Below are 20,830 nucleotides of genomic sequence, written 5' to 3'. Positions count from 1 at the left end.
GGATTGTATTTGTGGATGGTCCTGTTCAAACAAAATGTTTTAAACCCTAAATCCCTTCCTCTTTGAAAAACAACTGAAAAGTACAAGATGGATTATGCGGGCTGTTGTATTTTTATATCATTCCAATTTCATTTTGGAAAAACAAAAAATCTGGCATAATGAAAGATGAATGAACCCAGCAAGTCTGCTTCACAAACAAAGCAGGCAGCTATTCCAAGACCTTATGAGCACAATCTGGAGAGAAATTCTGACTGGACTGTGAATGTCAGCATAGGTGTCCAGATAACAAGTGGGATTTTAGCATAAGCTAGCGATGAACATGGACAAATAAACAGTGTCTCTTATTTTAATGACTTCTTACAATTTTTTTCCTTTTTAAGTATCAGAAAGTGTAAAGGAGATACTTGGTTATGCTTTGTCCATGTACCTACAGTGAATTTCTGTTTGCAATAGGTTTGGATTTGACTGTGTACCTGCAACTAATTCTGTTTGGGCTTAGAAAGTATTGATAATTAATGTGATAGGCAACGGTCATTCTCTGTTTAATGTTCTCTTGGTATTGCAGTTGTAGGAACAGCTGATGAATCTTGCTGATAGTTAAAAAAACCATTAAATTTTTTCTTACTAACATGAGGCTGAACATAAAAGAGTGAAAGAGTTCAGATGACAATATATACTCCTGTTTCCTGAGATGAGGAGGATCTGGAGAAGTGGTATATACCTGAGGTGGTGCAAACCTGATTGTCTCTCATTCTTCTGTGAGCTGGCCCTATTCTGTAAGCAAGTAGTATTCTGCTCTGCTTCCATTGCTTTGAGCTTGTCAAAAAGGCACAAGGCAGATCTGGGAACTTCTGGAGAAAAAAAAATTAGGTTACACAGCACTGTTTTGGTGTATCTGAGTTGGTGCATCAGAAACTCCTGCGCTTGATGTTTCCCTTTGATGTCTTCCTTTGTCTGCTTGATGTCCTCCAGCCTTACCTTCACCCAGGACAGGTGGGATCACCCAGACAGTGAGTAGCTGGAGGAAGCTGTTGCCACTGTTTCCATTGCTGTGCCAGTGGGAAGGGCTCTGAAGTAGCAGTAGTTCCCACCGAGGGTTCGGAAAAGCCATGCTCCGCTGGTTGCCTTTTGCCTCCATACTGCAGCAAAAGCATGAGCCTGACCCTGGAGTGTGTTCCCAAGCCATTCTCCTTCCTGCCCTAAGAAACATAGAACTGGCTTCTCCTTTGGGTGGGAAAACTCGAGTTGTACTTGTGTTCCCCAGAAGCTTTGAGCCAGCTTGACTGCTAGCAAGTCTGCTTTTCTCTAATGAGTAAACACACAAATATCTAGAAAGAAGAGAGCACCACACGTTTTGAAATCATTAGTGAAACCCAGTATCAAAACAGGTGTAAAGTGAAGCTCGTTGTTCCTGTGAACACACATCTGATTGATCTATTTTTTCTTTTTAAACTAATTCCATAAAATCATTTTCAGATTTATAGGGGTTGCACAAGTTAAAACTTCACTGAATAAACCAAAGTCTTTTTCTGTTCACCGTGTTCTTTCAAATCACAGGAAAACAAGTTCAAAATCTCTGCTGTTCTGATTTGGTGCTGTTGGCTTTTCTACAAAATTCTCAATTGCTAAATTGGAGCTGCACATGAGGCACAGCACCACTGAATCAAGCCTACAAGTATTTAAGGCTCCAAAATAGCCATGTGCTTGGATGTTTTGAACAAAACACATTGGCATTTACATACCTACCCTTCCCAGTACAATTTTAAAGTAAAACCTGGTTAGCAAGGCAGTCTAAGAAAATTACTCTTACTATAAGCAGTTCTTGGTGCTGCAGTTCCTCTTAATAAATCCTTTTGGGTGGTAATTTAATGAATGCTGGATTTCAGAACAAGTGTGTCAAGGACACAATAAAATACCAACTTTTCAGCCACCCACTGAATTGACTTGCAAGCAGCTGGATCATAGTAATGATGTGCTGACTAGTGCACTGTCATGGCAGGTACAGTCAGGAATGTATTAGGAAAAAAGGAATTCCTATTTTTGTCTACACAGTTGCTTCTTTCAGTTGTTAAAATAATACCATTTGTTGTATTTATGAATAAAATGTTTAGTCCTGATTAGTACATGACATCTGAAGCTGTAAAAAGATGTAGATGTAAGTTTTCCCAGTAACTGCACTTCTACTTGCTTTACTGTCCACTCAACCCCCTTTTGTTGCTGTAGATGCTCTGCAGCTGTGAACTTCCATAACTGAACACTCTGAATATTGAAAGGTGAATACAGCAATCTCTATTGTTTTTCCTACTTATCAGGGAATACATATTTCATGCTATATGTACAAGTAAGCCATCTGAAAATTCACCTGTACTGAAAAAAGTAACAAATGATGCTACTTGTTCTCCCTCACAGAATCTTTTCTAAAACTAAAGGAAAGGATGTTTTTCTTTTGGAGAAGAGAGGAGATTTCCTGGTTGAAATGCTAAGAAGAGTACAGGCTTGCTAATTTTGCAGAGTACTGTTGCTCTGAGATGAGGCACAAGAATAGACCATAGTCTTTATTTGCTCTTGCTCTACTTCACTGGACTGAGAACACTTCATCTTTATAAGTAATTGTTTCAGTTGCTGTTGTTGGAAAAAGTGGTTGGCATCAAGAATATTATTTTCTTGCTAATATTGAAAAGTAAGTTATCGGTATGTGGATTTTAAAGATATGACTGTTGCAGATTTAAAAGAAAAGAAAAAGAAAAGCGAGATGTAGTATGACACTACAAGTTGTTTTAAAAATAGATAAAACACAAAAGTTGTTTTAAAAACAAATAAAATTATGCTTGCCAGTTTTATCTAAATAACGAATTATTGTTCTGATTGTGGTTGTTAATTGTTAACAGTGATGATATAGATTTTTATCTTAAGATGAGTTGGTATAGTTTTTCTCCCAGAGCCCTTATAGAAATCCACTGCCTTCTTGGCATCTCTGGTGAAACTCTTTGGACTAGTGGCAGAAATTTGAAGATGTATCTCTAAGTTATGAGAAAACTAGAGCACTCTGAATTACTGATGCAAGTGTTTCTGAAATCCCTTGCAACTTCCAGTTTTTATCTGAAAACCCAGGATTTCAGGGAACTCAAACTAAACTGTCCTTACAAATTCATTGTGCAATAAGGAGGTGAATTAAAATGTAATCTTTGTTCAGAGAACACTTGGAAGCAAGGGCCAACCAGTACTGCCAACCTAACAGGTATGAACCCAGCAGGCAAGGTTGCCTGAAGTCAGTGTGAGATGCAGCTTGATCTTAGCTTGTACCTAGAGGAGCAGGGAGGAAGGTCTCCAGCCTGCCACTTGGTTGGCCTCAAAGTGCCCTGAGGTACTCCTTGTGGTTATTGCTATCAGGGTATGAAACTGAGGTTACTGGAGAAAGTTGGATGGTTTAATGGAGTGAACTATAAAACTACCCCTTTGTCAGCCTCACAGGGGCACTGGAAAAGATTTGAGCTTTCTCCTTCCCTCCCCACCCTCCCACTTTATTTTGGGGGCTGTATGTTTGAGTTGAGGCAGTTTTTTTCCTTTGTTTTCTTGTTGTTGTTTATGGGGGTTTTTTGTGAGTTTTGTGGGGGTTTTTTTTGTGTTTGTTTGTTTGTTTGTTTTTTTGTTTTTGCAGGTGGGTTGTTGGGGTTTTTTTAGGGGGGGTTAATGGTTTGGGTTTTGGGTGGGTTTTTCAAATGAATCCTTGTTTGTGGATCATACTAACTTTGCTTGTTCCGTGTGTGAAGATGTGGGGAGCTTCTTCTCACAACTCTGTTGGTCTTGGACAGGGGGAAACCTTTTATATAGTTTCTTCTCTTTCACATAAAGTCAAACACTGAAGTGCAGCTATCTAAGCAGCAGGGTAAGAGGAAAGGTGGGATGGTATTGACAACCAGAGGTCTACTAGTACAAACCTCATCGAGTGCTTGCTGTATTTTAATGCTACACTTATTTTCTCACCTCTGTAGCTTTGGAATTATTAAAAAAATATTTGTTATGGTAAAGATGGCACTCGTAGTTTGTTTTTTATGTAACTTCACTGCTTTTGTTTTATCCAGCTTGTAAAGACATTGAACAAAGAGTTTGCTTTTGTTAGTGCACCCTTCCAAGCCTTCATGATACTGTGTTCTCCCTAACTCCTGTGTATCTTTGTGATCTCAAGGAAGTGCCCTTGTGAACACCCAGCAAAAATCACTGATATTTAATTAAAGAAAAATTAAATCATAAAATTAAGTCTCTGCCAATGATTAAGTGGGGACAATTGCAAAATTGGCTTAATGCCTGAAACACATTGAATTATTTTTTATTTTTATTTTTTATATTGGAACAGTGAACTTAATAGTGGTGTGAGAAAAATAAATGGCAGTAAGAGATACATGCTTTTAAAATAATGTAGTCTAAAAGTAGAATTTGCATTTGGATTAGTTGGATTCACTTTAGTGAACTGTAAGGCTAATTACAGCAGTATCTCTTCCAAGTAATGCTTCAACAAGTGAACATATCTATGGAATCCAATTATTGTGTATCAGTCTCCAATTTAGTTGTCTAGTTCTTTTGGATATGGCTTCCAAAGTAAAGGGTTTCTTTTCATGTAGTTAAACATGTTTCAGTTTGGAAGTCCACCCCTAGTTGATGCTTTTGTATTTCCATTATAAATTTCCAATTGAGAGGAAGTGAATATATTTTCACTACTTTTTCCTAAGAATTTTGTCCTTCCTCTGAGGTCGGTCTTCCTCCCCATGTGAAGCAGTGTGTGGTAGGTATGTGCAGAACCTGAGAACTGCACTGTGTAGTAGTGTAGGTTCAAGTTATTTCCACTAACAAAACTATACACTTGGTTTTCTTGTCTTCATGGTACTCTTACCTATCATGTAATATAATAAAAGCTTTATTCTTGTTAAGTTTGGTGGTAGTCTGAATTTGACTTAACTATATTAACTCATCTTAACATCATTTGAATTATATTACTAATTTAGGGGTTTTGCAATGGCAGCTTTCTGGAAAGGGAATGTATGACAGTATTTCTGGCACTAGGCTGGCAACTCCCTTACGCAGTAAGGCCATGGAGGGTAATCCAACACAACTGCAGAAGGAAAGTAATTTGCACGTTTTAATTCAAGGGAGGAAATTGCCATGGCAGAATTTTAGGGAAATTGCCATCGTGGTTAAGTAAGTGGCCACAGTAGCAGGTGTTCAAGAAGGTGGAAAGTTTTAGTTGGGTTCTAAAAGTTGTCACAGCACTGCAAGGCAAACACCATTGTTCTGCTCAGACATGGTGCTGAGAATGAGGGACACCGACGTTGATGCTTGAAAATATTACTGAGCTGTAGCCACAGCACAGTTATGAGAGCCCAGGTTCTGGAGGTAGGTGTGGGAAAGTGATTGCTTTCCTTAGATTGAGTTGTTTATTAAGCCATGCCTTCCCTTGCAGATGTAGTAAAATACTGCTTTTTAATTGTTTTTGTAAGAGTAGGGCAAGACCAGTTTTGTCAGATGGGCCTGTTATGGCTGAATTTCAATGACCTCCAGTTGGAATACACTATTCCCCTTGCCCCAAACATAGTGGAACACAAATGCTGTACTGTGTAATGGAAATTCCTCTGCTGTTCACACCAGGTAGAGCTGAATTTGAAATTAGCACGTCAGTTCATTGCTCTGCCATGATACAAACTTCTCTTGTTAGTCCCTCTCTTTATTTTTCATATGTCAAACTAAAGCCCTTCCTGAAGTGGCAGCTTCAGGATTAAATAAGTGGGCAGTTTTTGACTCAATTAGGGCAATTAGTGTTCAGTCATATTGCATGTTTAAATCCAAGGGTTGACATGTCAATATTTTGCTCTAGCTTAAAGTAGGGCTATTTTTGTGCAGCAAAGTGAGTGTTTATGTATTGGCCATTACAATAGAAAGCTTAGTAACCTAACTGAGCATAGTGTATTGAGAGATGCTGTTCTTCATTCAGGCTGACTTTTACTAAGATATAACAAAGTCTGGAACCATGGAAGAAGGACAAAAAACATATGTATGGACTTGATGTGAGGTTATTACAGTCATGCCTCAAATGAGCAACGTTGTGCCTTTTTTTCTTTCTAGCAATGCCATGTGGGCAGCATTGTGCCTGCTTCTGATAAGAGTAAAGATTTGGGTGTGAGAAAACAGCAAAGATGTTGCTCTGTAAAATCTGTTGGAAGCCTGATACTTTGCAAACTCAGCTGCAACAGAAATCTGGAGTCTTTACAATACTTCTCTCCTATGTTATTTATATTGATGTGATATACAAGTGATACTGGTGTGACTGACTGTAAATCTGTGTAGATATAAGAAGTACTATAAACAATGCAGCATTTTAAATGTGCAGTGTGGCAGTGCTCCATAATGGAAGTGATGTTTGTGATGTGCATAGTGTGAAGTGAGTAGCCAAAGATGAGAGGTAGACTTAGATCTTAATTTTGAGCAAATGCCTGCTAGTTTGGCTCAGTAATGTTCTGCACTTGACAATGCTCCATGGGAAGAAATACTACTTTAGCATTTTCTAAATGAACATGCTTGCAATGGGGGAACAAAATACCTCTTTCCGGCCAGATGTCTTAAATTAGTGTCTTAACTGTAACTAAGACTGTGGTATCCATCTTTCAGTGTTTCTGTAAATGTGATTCAACAATTTGTCTATTTTTTGATGTACATTTTGTATGAGTGTATCCAATACTGGATGTAGTATTCATTCTCACTTATGCACTAAATAGACCTGTTAACCAGTTCAGTTTGTTTCCTGCCTAGTTAGATTATTCACCAAAGACCTTTAATAAGCACACAGTACAACATGGATTAGAGTAGTAGAGATGTAATCCAGATATGTTGGGTAGAGGGAACTTTTTTCCTCTCCTCCTCTTTGACCTAGGGCAGTTATGCACAAGAATGTATGCAGAAAGCCTTGAAGCTGAACATGGCACTGGATTTACTGTTTTTCTTAGCTTCCTTTACCACTGCTGCCCCAGTCCTCTTTGCTCTGTTAGTTTGATCTTCTGTAATTTTATCTCAAGATTGTGTTTGGGATCTTCTAGTGGATTCTTTAGTGGGCAAAAGCCCTGAGACTATCCTTGTGAGACTACAGAGTGGCACAGGTAAAGGCTGTAGCCTCGCTGTGGTTGTTAAATTAGTTAATTCTTTTTTCATGGTTGGCTTGAAAATTGGAAAGGTTACATTTTGATGTTTCTCCAGCAGCTGAGTTATTTTGATTTAATCTTCACGTTTTTACTTTTTTTGTACTTGCCGAAATGGGAGAAAATATTTTAAAGGCTCAGAATCCAGTGCTTGGAGCACTCTTGTTTGTATTTGCAGCTAACTGAGGATGATGTGGGACAGCTGTTCCACCACAAAAACACCCCAAATTTCAAGGCAGTATATCTGTGCCCTAAATCTACAGTTATCTTCAAGATAAATGCAGGATTGTGTGTCTCAGTTCTAGGTTCAAGATTTTTAAGTCCTTTCTCTCGAAATAGAGGAGTATGAAGGTATAGTGTTTAAAACGTGCATATTTATTTTCCCGGCTAGTAGCTCTTACTAACTTACCTTTGCCTCCTTTTTAATTTACAGTTCTTCCTTTAGAGATAGACTAGTCATCGTTTCTGCATAGTAGCATTTTTTCCCCTGCAGCACTAATTTGATTGCAAGATTTCCTTTAGTCTCCATCTAACTTTGTTCCAAACTTCTTCTGCCTCCAGCATGGCACAGGGTGTTCAAAATTTGTGATAACTCTGGCAATGTTTTTTCTCTGTTTTTTCCTGCCATCATTGCACCAAAATACCACTAGAGAGTACAACATTCCCTTGCTTGCTGCAAGCCTGTGTAAACGTTATATGAGTTTACAGCCTGCCCTCACTGAAAGTACCTGTTATTAAAACTCTTTAACCTTTTAATGCTTGATCCATTTGCTCTCCATGTTTCCTAGTTGGAGGAGAACAGAGTTCTCTGAGGTAGGAATGGGCTGATGCAGAGGCTATGGATACATTGGCACATGCTGCTGGAGATTACTTCTATGTGGAATAGCAGCACTCATGGGTGCAGTTTTGCTTCCATTGCCAAGTTATATAAAAGTCTGCTCACACAAATAAAGGTCTTGATCCTTAATGAAGGGTAAATTAAGTCCAGATAAAATGTCCTGGTATAAGCTGTGCCAGAATAGAAACTTCCTCCCTTCTATCGGAGTCTGACACAGATCTTTTCATTCATCCTTTTACTTGGCTTTAGGCACACCTCCCAGTGGTTGTCAGGCAACCATAATAATGTTGCTGAACATGCAGGCTGGCTAATTGGATTGTTCCCTTCTTGGGTTTTTTGTTTAAATGATTTTGGTCATTTTTAGTAAGGCAAACTCATGCAAGTTGCTTTCTTTTTGGCTGGTGTCATAAACCAAGGAGCTTTAAGAGTTCTGTGACATGTCAAGGGCAAAATTTTGCCTCTGTCACTACAGAAGCTGTGCTAAGTTCTGTTTTAATTCAGCACATTTCCCACTTGTATTCCAAACAGTCTATTCTAATCAGAATTTTTGTTTGGAAGGCAAACATGAATGGTCCTGAGCACACAGGTCAGCAGCACCACAAAAAATAAGTGTTCAAATAGTCTGAGAATTTCCTGCGCCTTTGGTAGTAAAACTACCACAAGGGTAGTTTTACTACCAAAAAATGGGTTCAGGAAAATAGCAATGCTTTAGTACAGGGTGGGATGCCGCGGAAGTGAAATATATAAGGATGGCAAGGGATTTTTTGTTTGTTATGCTCATTGGAAAATGCATTTAATGTGTTGTTCAGGAGGGTCTGTTCCTCTTTGTCAGCTTAACATGAGTGAACTCTTACAGGTGGTGTTGAATTTGTGTGTCTGGTCATTTCCCTGGTTGCTCTGAGCATATGAATTAAAAATGCATGTGATTTGTATGTAGATAATCAAACTTGCCTTATATTAATCTTGTGAGGCAACTTAGTGTTGATTACTGATTTTGTTTCCTTTATTTTTTCTTATCTCATTTTAGATTCACCAAATTGAAGAGCCTTAACCTTTCGAATAATAATTTAGGAGACTTCCCCCTGGCAGTCTGCAGTATCCCAACGCTGACTGAACTCAACGTGTCCTGCAATGGCCTCAGAAGCATTCCAGCAGCTGTAGGAGAAATGCACAAGCAAGTACTTTCTTAGAACTTTCACATGCACAGCCTGACAACAACAAAGGCAACAAGCAGTTTCATGACTCTGCATACTCCTGCTATGAGAAACAGTTTTAACTTGCAGGGTTCTGTCAGAGCAGACTGGCTTGTAGATCCATATGGAAGCAATTGTGGATGGAGGGAAAGCACACTTTGTGCCTCAGAGCTCTTCCAGTCTCCAGCATTTGACACAAGGGTCACCTTCACAGTGAAGGAAATCTTTTAACCCTTCTTGCTTATGTTCTTCAGCTGTCATACAAGTTGTAGTTCTGGAGATAGAACTGTCTAACAGCCAACACTTCATAGTTGCCAAAGCTTTTAATTATTTGGTGAATGTCTTCTGTAGCAGATGTTACAACATTATTCATTAGCATTTTTCTTTCTGCTGCCCTTTTGTATATTGTATGTCACTGTAACTGCAGCAGATTTGTGTGTTTATAGGAAGGAAATGCGATTTAACAGGTCACTCATTTTCTTCACTCTCCCTTCCCCTCTTCTAATAGCTTGCAGACATTTTTGCTGGATGGCAACTTTCTCCAGTCCCTTCCCGATGAATTGGAGCATATTCATCAACTCAGCTATGTGAGTCTGTCCTTCAATGAGTTCACTGACATTCCTGGAGTGCTGGAGAAGCTGACTGCCATGGATAAGCTGTGTATGTCAGGAAACTGCATGGATACCCTGAACCTACAGGTGTTAAAAAGGATGCCTCATATTAAGCACGTGGATCTAAGGTAGGTATTCAGAAAAGGGGAAGAATTAGTGAGCCTAAATTATTTGTGTTGAAGTGGCTTCTCCTTGGCTGTCAGAATTGCCTCTGGGTATAACTCTCTTGTATTTGTCCACTGAACCATGTTTCTGGTGGTGTTATGTAACTCCCAGCACTTGCCGTGACTTAGCACTCTTCTTGGAGGAAGTTGGAGCATTTAGGGGAATCAATATGAAATGAGTTTTAGGGGAAATTAATGTTTGCACCAAAGGATCAAACAAAATGGAGCCTGGGGCACTTGTGATTCCTGCAGTTAGTGTTGTTGCAGTGTTAATGCAATAGACCTGATAGTCCCTGGCCCAAAAAGCTTCTATCTGAAATCTTACAGATTTGTGAGGTGAAGAAAAGGGCATTGAAGGTGAAAGGGCAAAACCAGATATTTTAATATTTCTTGGTATGTTAAAAGACCTTGTCCACCATTAGTAATGTTATTTTATTGATGCCCTCAGAGGGGTCCAAAGAGATCCTTATTACAAATGGCTCTGGTAGGAGATGGTTCTCTGTTATTATGGTCTTTGGGGAAGACAAATTCTGCAATCAGCTGGTCAAGGCTCAATTCAGAGCCTGGACCATGAGGTCCTTATAAATGAATTTTGGAACTATGCAGTTGAGCTAAAGTAAGATAAAACTTATTTTACTGTACTGCCATGTAGCTGTCAAGACGTTGCAGTCTAGGATGGGCCAGTATAAGTTTAGCTGAAATAGATAGGTGAATTCTGAAGTGCTTCTGGTAGGGTTAAAATATGTCTGTGTTTGTACATATGTTAAAAGCAAATAAATTCGCCTCAGAAGATTTTGTGGCTGACCTGGCCATGAGTTCCAGTGGTGCAGTTTCAGCCCTCTGATTGTCTGCTGCATCCTTTCTGCACCTAGCAGTGAGCAGTGGTTCTTTGTGGCACTAACTGAAATAGCAAATGTTTTACTTGCTGTACAATGAAGTGCTTTGCTTCAGTGAAATCACAAAGAAGCACTGCGTACAAATTGAAAATATAAAAGGTAAGATGGTGTTGGAGGGGACATATTAATTACCCTTATTCTTTTAAGTGGAAGATGTAGCTACTCTGAAAACACAACTGTTACACAGAGGTCAATGCTTGGAAAGCAGGAGCAACAGGAGAACTACAAGTATTTGTCATTTGCTGTAGAGAGGACTCAGTTGGCTTAGTGGGCCAGCAGAAGTTACTCTACTGATTTTAGTGTTCTGCTCAGAGCTGGGAATTTGAAACTGATCTCTTTGGAGTGCTCTGCAGTCTTAAACTTTATGGGGCTATAGATAATCTCATTCAGTTATAACTTCTGGGGAAGTTGCTGAGTATTAGCAGTATCAATGCACTGCAGTAAAGAAGTCTAAAACCTGTCGTCTTTATCTGTCAGACCAAATTGTCTTGGATTTTTGCTTTATTTTGTTTCAACACCCATTTTCAGGGCTCTGAATTTGCGTGCTGTGAAGCATGGAGAGGCGAGAAGCAAATACATGGGAATTCATAAATCTCAATTTGGCCTTTCAGTAAGGCAAGGGTCTCCAATACATGCTGGTTACTTGTATGTGCTGGATTTTTCCAGCAGATGATAGGCCAGCAAGAACTGTAGAAGTTTTGTTCTTTTCCAAACTATTGGGCACAAATAACAGCCAGATCATCTTTTATTTTTATAGGCACAGTAACGCTTAGCTTTTTGCAGAGCTTTTCATCAGTACTTTTCAAAGTAGTTTAGAAAGGAGCTTGGTGTCATCATTCTTTTGTCATGAGGGATAAAGCTACAGAACACAGCTATCCTGCTTTTCAAAGGATTAAAATTGTAACATAACAAAGGGGAAAATATTAAAAATCAACCTTGATCAGAACCTGAAAGCGTGCTAGTTTAATCCAGTGCAGCTGATTGATTGTAGAGCAAGCAATGGTTTGTCAGCAGGAGCCTGCCTTCTAACTACAACTCATCTCCTTTTTTGTCTGCAAGATTGAATTCAATTAGGAGATTGGAGGCCGAGGAAATAGATTTTCTGCATCATGTGACCCAACTGGATCTGCGAGACAACAAACTTGGGGAGCTGGACGCGACAGTTTTTAACAACGTGGAAGTGTTGCACTGTGAGCGGAATCAGCTGGTGACCCTCAAAATCAGCGGCTATTTCCTCAAAGCTTTGTATGCTTCCTGCAATGGTGAGTGGCAGCTGTGGTACTGTCATTGTACCTGGCTCTCTGTGAGATGCTTCTGGAGTGTAGTGCACACAGTCAGGAGGTTCTTGACACAGTCCTAGATAAAAGGGTTTCTCATGTGCTGTGTAATGCTACTGGCAGTTCTGGGCTTTGGAAGTGACTTCTTAATAAAAATACAATTTGGAGGTCTAAGAACTGTGAAAATCTCAGAAATTCTTCTCTATGTCAGTAGGGAGGGTTCTTGAATTTGTCACTTATTTTGGTTGCATTGATGTGTTGCTCTACTAAAACCAGTAGGAATTTACTGCTTTTCTCTGCACTGAGAAAGTTTGAACAAGTGGCCATTTGGGAGACAACCCAAAACTCTAAATTTTTGCTCCTCCCTCCAGCTGCTTAGCTGTCCAGAAAGGTCTGAAATTCATAATGGTAACTTCATTTCCTTGTATTTGATAATAATAATGCAGCCTTGTGCATATGCAGTTGCATGACTGCTGTGTTTCATGAACAGGATCTGTTTGATCTGTCTTTGGAAACTGGTATTACTTAAAATACTCAGTTTGCACCACAATTTTAATCATTTTTTATCATTTAGAGTAGTTCAGTGTGGAATAAAGAAAATGCAAAGTAGGAGAACTGTGCATTTGATGAGCAGTCTGAACTGCCTTTAAAAGGCTGTCATCTTAGCAATATCTAAGCCTGTGCCTTCATTAAGTATTCATGCCAGGATCTTTGTAGCTGAGAAAAGTTAACATAATCTGAGCATGTGCTGTTCAATGTGGGCTGAGAATCCAAGTCAACCCATGTCTTGCAACCAACTGCCTATTTGGTCTTGCTCTTCCTCCTGGCTTGTCCTCTCATTACCCTTGGCCACCTTGTTTTCATCTCATTTTCCAAAGAAACTTCTTGTTACAGTTGCACTTCAGCTGATTTTTCTGTAGGCTCAAATAAATGTCTGTTTGGGTTTTGGGTTTTTTTTTAACTTAGCACTAAGCACTAGCTACCTGAAAGCTTAAGACATGAACTATATTTTGGTTGCTTCAATAATAACATTACTAGCTCTAGTTGTGTTATAAAAGATCTGCCTGCAACTGGGAACTCCATAGGCATGCCAAGGCTTATGTAATGTGTTGACAAATACTCTGGATCTTGCCGTGACCTAAAGGACTCTGGTGTTCTGTAACTTGCTGTTCCAGCGTGGGGAGGTTCCCTTCCCATGCTTATATCTTAAGTGAACAGTGAGACAAAAGTAGAGCAGTTTTGTGACTGACTCTTCTGGGTAGAGGGCGGTGGAGGTGAAGTTACAGCTCTTGTGACAGAAATGGAAAAAATGAGAATTTGCCATGAAACTTTTAAAATCCTGTGCTCTACTCTCATCAGATCAGTTATGCAGTGTCAGTCATAGCAAGTACAATGTAACAATGTACTAAAACATAATAAAGAAACGGAACTCACAAGGGGTTCACAAAGGTCCATATCTTCAGAAATATTTTAGGTTATTGATGTGGTCTGAAATCTCTGTGTGTTAGCTCTTAAAGTAGTTCTTATCGAACAGTCATTTAAGTGCAAATCTTTATGACCACTTTTCTTGTTATATGTATTTTTTCCCCTAGAACTTGTTCACCTTGATGTGTATCCAGTTCCTAATTGCCTGGCTTATATGGATATTTCTAGGTAAGGGTATGTTTTTTCTTGGACCCATGAAATATAAATCAAAGAGACTTATGGAACAATGACATTCACTGTCATCTTGCTGAGTGGGAATGGGGGTAGGAATTGGACCTTGGGATAAGAAAAGACAAATTTTAAATTTTCAGAGTTAGAGGATGCTTTTTTCCTGCAGTTCAGAAGGTCAGTTCTTTCCTGTTTCCTTTTTATAGATTTTCTCTTTTTTTTTAAATTATTGCCCAAATCAAAATTTCTATTTCTTTATAGTTAAAGAATTTCCATTGGAGTTAGAACATGATGATTCAAATGCACACCAATCTGAGACTTGTTGAGAAGTTACTTTCTGGATATGTCTGCAGCGTAAGCCCAGCGTAGGTGATGGTTTGATAGTTTACTCATCAGTTTGGCAGCTCCTGCAGCTCCTCGTAGTTCTCTGTAGCCCTGGCTGCTGCAGGGATGTCTGCAGTTGCCATTTGAAAGCATACATAAATTTCACCTTAATGAGGGAGGTGGGATAAGGGAAGAAATGGAAAAAGCGTGTGTTTTAGTTTGTTTTACAGTTCCAGGAATGAATCAGGAAAACATTTATACACGTGCCTAATGACTGTCTTATTTAAGAAATTACTCATCTGCATTTAAAGTGATAATCTCATTCATTAAAAAACCTGCGTAAAGCACTTACGCTGTTGAGGGTGATCATAACAATTAGTGAGCTACCTGGGCTGGTGGCCATCAACATGGAGGTTCATCAGCCCTCAGTTACTCACATTGTCCTAAATGTAACACACTGGTGTGACTAAATAAGGGATTTGTTGAAAAACAATCTTTGAAAAGCTGTGTCCTCCATTTATTTGTTAATGAATTGGTGCAGAATGCATGATTTTGATCACAAAACCCTTTTTGTGCTTCATTGCAGTGATGGCATTGTAACTAAATGGGTAGGGTGTCCTTAGCTTTTTGACTCTCTTGGAATCTGGGAAATCCATTTGAGATCAGAATGGAATCTCTCAGAAGAGGGGTTGTGTTGCCATTGCATACTTTGATTGAGTACTATTGCAGGAATAAACTAAAGGATATGAGTACATTATAGATTTATATTCGTGCTTCATAAGCATCCTATTCCTGAACTTCAGGTCTACAAGTGTCTGACTATTATTTGATGTCCAGTTTGCATCTGCGTATTCTGACTGAAGTAGTCATGATGTGGATGCATTTGCACACAATCTCCTCCATGTGTCTTGTGCTGGCAATTTTTGTCATTAAGGCAGGATGCAGGAGTGCCCCACAGTGCCTATTTGCATGTTTTCATGCAGGATTTGGAAAACCTTGCCTCCAAGACGTTAGTTTCCAGAAGGGTTAGTTTCTGTGAAGATAAATGCAAGAAAAGCAAAACAGTTGGCTTGAAAGATACACAGAAAAAAATTTTGCTCTGTTCATTGAGATAGCAAAAGAATGGTTGAGTGGATTTCAGTGTACTTGAGAAATTGAAGAGATATTTCAACTGTGTAAGGTGTGAATATCTTCTGAGGAGCATCTCAGAAATTTTTTTCTCCATGGAGAGATTTCAGCTTTGGTACTGTGATACTCTTAATACTCCCCTGGTAATTTGGAAGCTTTTTTGTTTTCCATTTTCTTAGTGACTGCACATGTAGGGAGATAACACTGCTGTTAGCTTTCTTGCCCCCTCACTCAGGACCTGATTGCGCTGGTACTGCCCTTGCAGAAGGATGGGTGGTAGAATCTCACAGGCAACATGCTATGTAGCAGATTTGTTTCCTGCAGGTATCTGTATCTCTCTTGGGGCTGTGTTCTTAATAGCATTTACGTCTCAATTATAATTTAGGTGCACCTCTTTGTGTTCTTTATTCACAGAAATCACATGGAAAACCTGCCTGAGTGGGTGTGTGACAGCAGGAAACTGGAAGTGTTGGATGTTGGCCACAATCAGATACGTGAGCTGCCTGCCCGGTGAGTCTTGCATACCAGTTCCACAATGGGGAACAGGATAAACAATTCAAAAATAATTGCTGACTCAGTGTTTAGCTTGTTCCAGTGACTGTCAGGACTGTTTTATCTTTTGTTTGATTTTATTTTTACCTTGTTGGGGTGTCATCATGCCTTGAGCTTCCACCTAGCCTTTCTTCTTTTACTTTCATGCAGAGAAAGTAGTGCCTTTGAAGCTGTTCATGTGGCTGTTCAGGCAGGAAAGCACTTCATTTTTAGTACTGAATATTAAATATTTACAGCCATAACTTTACATGACAGTTTAGAAATTCAGCACTTGCAGTTTAGTTTCAGTGATGCTTGGAGACTCCAGTTCACAGCCTGGTTTGAATGAAAAAGGATTTAAAAAAGAGAAAGCCTCATCAAGTAAGTAAATTCCTGCAAGAAGAACAATTGCTTTCACTACCAAGATGATCTCTTTTCCAGAAGTGTAAACTTAAAATTGATAAATATAAATGATAAAAAAGAAGTCAAGAGGAAGCAAAATAGGAGTTGAGTTTAAATAATAAATGAGTCTTGCTATTATTTGTTCTAGAGAGAGCTGTCTGTTCTAGGTGAATTATACTGCTTAGGTGGTGATGTTGGGCATTTTTAAATTCCTGCCTTCACTGGAAGAGAGCTGTCATTTTAGGTTGTTCTGTACACTTTGAAAGAGATGTTGTGTAAGATGATGATGTATCATGAGCTACTAAATCACAGAATAAGCTGAGTTGGAAGGGACCCACAAGGATCATCAAGTACAAATATCTTCCTTAAGGAGCTGTACAGCACAGAAAAGCATCAGAAACCAAGAATGATATTTTTTTCTGGGTCAGGTGGATGTGTAAGATGGTGTAAACTTGTCCATTTTAGTGTTAGAAATGGGAAAAGAGTAGATTTCAAAAATATGGGCAGAAGAGAATGTGAGGAGAGTTACAAAGCAAACTAGCAGGCTGATGTGCAGACTGTTAATCCCTCTGTTTTTTCATGAACACGCACAAAAAAAATGAGGCTGTGCCTGCTCAGAAGGTGGAGGTGCAAAAGTTCATTTTTCTTTCATTTGCACTTCATAACAGCCAGAACTTTCAAGGCATACCGGATATCTCTGGGAGATTAATGATTAGCTGAAATTAGGTACAGTCAACATCCCACTTGTCTCTCCTGCCATCTTATCATTAACCCCAGGAAACAGCTTATCTTTGAAAGTTCTTCTTTGTAGTATATGTCTAGATAGCTTAGCTCCTAATAAGTCAGCTCAGTTTTAGAGTCCTGTTCCATTTAAAAGGCAGGCTTTGCATATCCTAAACTGTTGGGGAAATTTGGGTCTGGACTCAAATGCAAATGGCTCAACATGGTTAAGTATTAAGGAAATGCAAGTAAAAACTGAATGAGTGTGTTCAGGTGCTCTGCTCTGTACTTCTTCTTCTACATAGAATAGCATTCTGGAAACCTGTGAAGTGAATCAGCAGGGCTCTCTTAGGAGGCTGCTTGTGACACTTAAATACAAATGTTGAAGCCTTGAGTGACTAGCATATTCCTGGTGGGGTGAATATTGCATCTGATCTAAACAAACTACACTTGATACTGTGTGTTTGCCTCTTGAAACAGAAAAAAAGTCCTTGAAGACAAAGAGTTGAAGCAGTTGAGATAGAGGTTTCTGTACTAGCATTTGTCTCAATTGAGGGAAGAGGGAAAATGTCCTCTGGACTGTAATGCAACTGTTTTAGCTTTAAAAGTACTGAAAAATAACAAAAAAGGGTACTTGGTCTTAGCTATTCAGGACAAATTCAGAAAAATCATACTGCCAAAGAGAAAGGAAATGCTTCAATTAGGGGTTGCCAAAACGATCTTGTTGCCATCAGGGAACAGATGTTTGTATGTGGTTTTGTTCCTTTTTTTCTGGTTTTTTTTTTTTTTTAAAAGATCTATCTGTAGTCAACATTGCGTTCTCTTGAAGAGTTGTTTAGTAAAGGAGTTGGTAGGATGCTTACCCCAAACGATGTTTTCTGAGAAGATGCTGATGATGAATGACGTGCTTGTCCTTCGAATTTATTGATTTCACAAAAACTTCCAGTGGGAATTGGGCAAGCGGGAAAGCTGCCTGTATGGAAGAGCAGTCCCAGCATCCTGCTTCCCCACCCAGCTCGAGAACTAGGCATCCCAGGCTCATCAGGAGCTTGTTTAGTTAAATGCCCTTCAACCTCTTTTCAGCTACCCCAGGTCCTTCAGTGCTTGTCTGACTTAAAAAATAAGAGAAAGCAAATTAAAAAAAAAACAAACAAAACCAAACAACCAAAATCCCCCAAAGATTTACTGAGTTCTTCTGAGTTATGGAAAGAGAAAACCTCTGAGGATTTTGGCACAATTTCAGCTCTTTTAAAAATTTTTAAATGGTGCTGCCCCCAACCATCCCAGAAAAAAATCCAAGGGAATTTTTTTTTTTTTCCTGTCAAACAGTTCTGTTTTCTACCCTGATATTTGGTGTTGACAGTATTAGCCAGTCTCAAAAAACAGAATACAAAGGCAAATCCATAACTGAGAGATTTTTCAAGTAAAAATAGAGCAAACCAAAAATGGTTAAATAATGAATACATAATAGATAGGATTATCACTTTGGTAGGTCTTTTCATCCCGTGTTGAGCCTTCTAGAATGATAGGGCTGGCTGTTGACTTGTATCCATGGCCATAACTCAGACAACCCAGCCAAGTGAGATAACTGTTAACACTGGCATGCAGATACCGAGAGTGACGGTATCTGTCAAGGGGAAAATACTCAACGTGCTTGATTGATGATTTTGGCACAATAATCCCATGACCTGATGCATTGTAGAGAAGAGGGTGGGAGGCTTATTATGTGTATTTGGGTCATTGTGACAGAGGGAAGATTTTTATTTTAATGCTGAATAATTCGAGAGTATTTGATTGAAGCAGGTCAGCATGTTGCATGGGCTCGCCAGATTAAACAGTACAGTAGCAGGCATGTAAGACAGATGTAAGACATGTGGCAGATGAGGAATAATCTTTTTTCCTTAATTTGCTGAAAGTGGTTTCTGTTCAGAATTGAGAGTTGCTCTAATTTTGGTTTCTTTAGGTGCATGCCCTCATTCCTTTGTCTATCCTGTAAATTTAAGCTATACTGTTTGATCAGAACAGCTATTTTTCTCCTTATGTTGCCCTCTTCTCCCTTCCCCTTCTCTCTAGCCCCACAAAAAATGGAGCAGGGGGGTGGGACTCCAGGTTTTCTATTGGTTGTAAAAACTCAAGAAAGTAAAGCCGATTAGATAAATTTCATTTGCTGTAGAACTGGAAAGGAGGCTTTATGTAAGTCTGGTATTAACAGAAAAGAAAAATTGTGGGGGTGGGGAGTTGCATTGGATTATGAGTCAGCACATGATGAGTAGAGCACTGTAAAGCTTGTGGGGTGACTGGTGATTTCACCCCCACTTCTGAAGTGATTGCATTGGCAAGGGGATCCCACCTGTGCAGATTTCTGCAGCCTTTGTTAGCAATTACCTCCTTCACTGTCGTGCTTCTATATTCATGTTTTATACAGTGTCATAAAATAACCCTTTGTCACTACTTTCACTCCTGAATCATCTGTGAACCTCTTTCCCTGTCTCTGAAAACCTTTTGAAGAAGTTGGTGTAGAGTGGGAAGACATTCTTGGATCTGTGCGTAATTAATATCACATCTGCTAATCAGTTGGCTGAATCACTTCTTTGTAATGAGCCATGATACCATATTTAAATTATCAAAGGAACTCCTCAGCTTAAATTTTTCTCATTTTTGGTGTTTTTCATTTCTCTTAAGGTTGTTTTACAACAGTAGCTTGCGGAAGCTGCTGGCGGGACACAACATGTTAGCAAGGCTCCCGGATCGGCTCGAGCGAACGCAGGTGGAGGTCCTGGACGTGCAGCACAACCAGCTCCTGGAACTGCCATCCAACCTGCTTCTGAAAGCAGACAGGTAAAATTATAAAGAGATTTTTTCCTTTTGACTTATATGTGATGAGCCTTGCTTGGCCTGTTACTTCCTGGTTCAGAGGGTAATCTGAGGTTCCTCTAATTTGAAAGTTGCCAAGCCTTGTGTGGTAAGAACAGATGTCTGCCCAACTCACCAGAGCACATTCTTTTTATTCTGGTTTTGTTTCCTTATATGGTTGCTTCTTTTTTCCCACCAAGCTCCTGCTGAACACCTACTTCTTGAAATCTAGCTGTAGAGTTAAGCACATGCTATTTTCTACTACATATACTGAAATGGTTTAGTGGCAGTTTCTTTAAATACATATTTCTTAGGCTTGTTTGATGAAGTGTGAAAGCTTTTTTTTTCCCCTTCAGTCAGAGGCTAGAACTTATTTATACCTGTCAAGCAAAACAAAATCTATGCATAAGGCTGTCAGAATAATTCAGTTATTCCCCTGTCCCTACTTTTTGAATTTTTTTTGTGCTTTTTAAATGTTTGTCACTAATTTAGCTGGTGTCACCACTTGATCTGCGTTCTGGATTCTTATTTTTATGGTGCTATTTCTTTACTATCAGAGTCTTCAAGGTTTTGGGGTATTTTTCCAAATATGAACATATTCTTCAAGTGACTGTGATTGGAATATAGGAGGTTGGTAGCATCATCTGGGGATGGTGGATGGGCTGGCCCCACTTGGTGTCAGCATTCCTTGCACTTCTTCACTTCCACATATAGTCATGGGATTTCTGAGTGCTCAATGCATGCATAATTTAGCAGACAGTGAGATTGTGTGCTGTGGTGGGGGGTTTATTTCTGATCCTAGCTGTGACAAAAGGAATGCAAAGCTCCTGGCTTTCTTGAGAGGTGCAGAAGCAAAAGAGGTGGTGATCTCCCTGGCAGAGCTCCTTTCCCAATTAAGAGTATTGCAAAACCCCTCCTTTTATGCTGTTGTTAATTTTGTTATGAGCGTCTGGTTAAATTTCCTGGAATTGACTTGGAGAATTAGGTTGATGGTTGAGATGCTTTTTAAATAAACTCTTAACTGTTATTGTGTTAACTTGAAAACAAAAGAAACCTTTA

General features: G+C 39.2%; 1 protein-coding gene across 1 annotated transcript in view; it reads left to right on the top strand.

Annotated features, from left to right (window-relative positions):
* PHLPP1 (PH domain and leucine rich repeat protein phosphatase 1) overlaps positions 1-20,830 on the top strand; it is a gene marked incomplete at its 5' end in the record, with an annotated part of 136,657 nt that overhangs the window by 90,602 nt on the left and 25,225 nt on the right. The window contains 6 exon segments of the mRNA XM_059467657.1: positions 9,047-9,193; positions 9,721-9,951; positions 11,943-12,145; positions 13,753-13,813; positions 15,680-15,775; positions 19,601-19,756. Of these exon segments, the coding sequence (XP_059323640.1) occupies positions 9,047-9,193; positions 9,721-9,951; positions 11,943-12,145; positions 13,753-13,813; positions 15,680-15,775; positions 19,601-19,756 (894 nt within the window).

The sequence above is a fragment of the Ammospiza nelsoni genome, chromosome 1, assembly GCF_027579445.1.
Source record: "Ammospiza nelsoni isolate bAmmNel1 chromosome 1, bAmmNel1.pri, whole genome shotgun sequence".
In the NCBI taxonomy this organism is placed as follows: Eukaryota; Metazoa; Chordata; class Aves; order Passeriformes; family Passerellidae; genus Ammospiza; species Ammospiza nelsoni.
The sequence above is the reverse complement of the archived record's forward strand: the minus strand, read 5'-3'. Positions and strand labels throughout refer to the sequence as shown.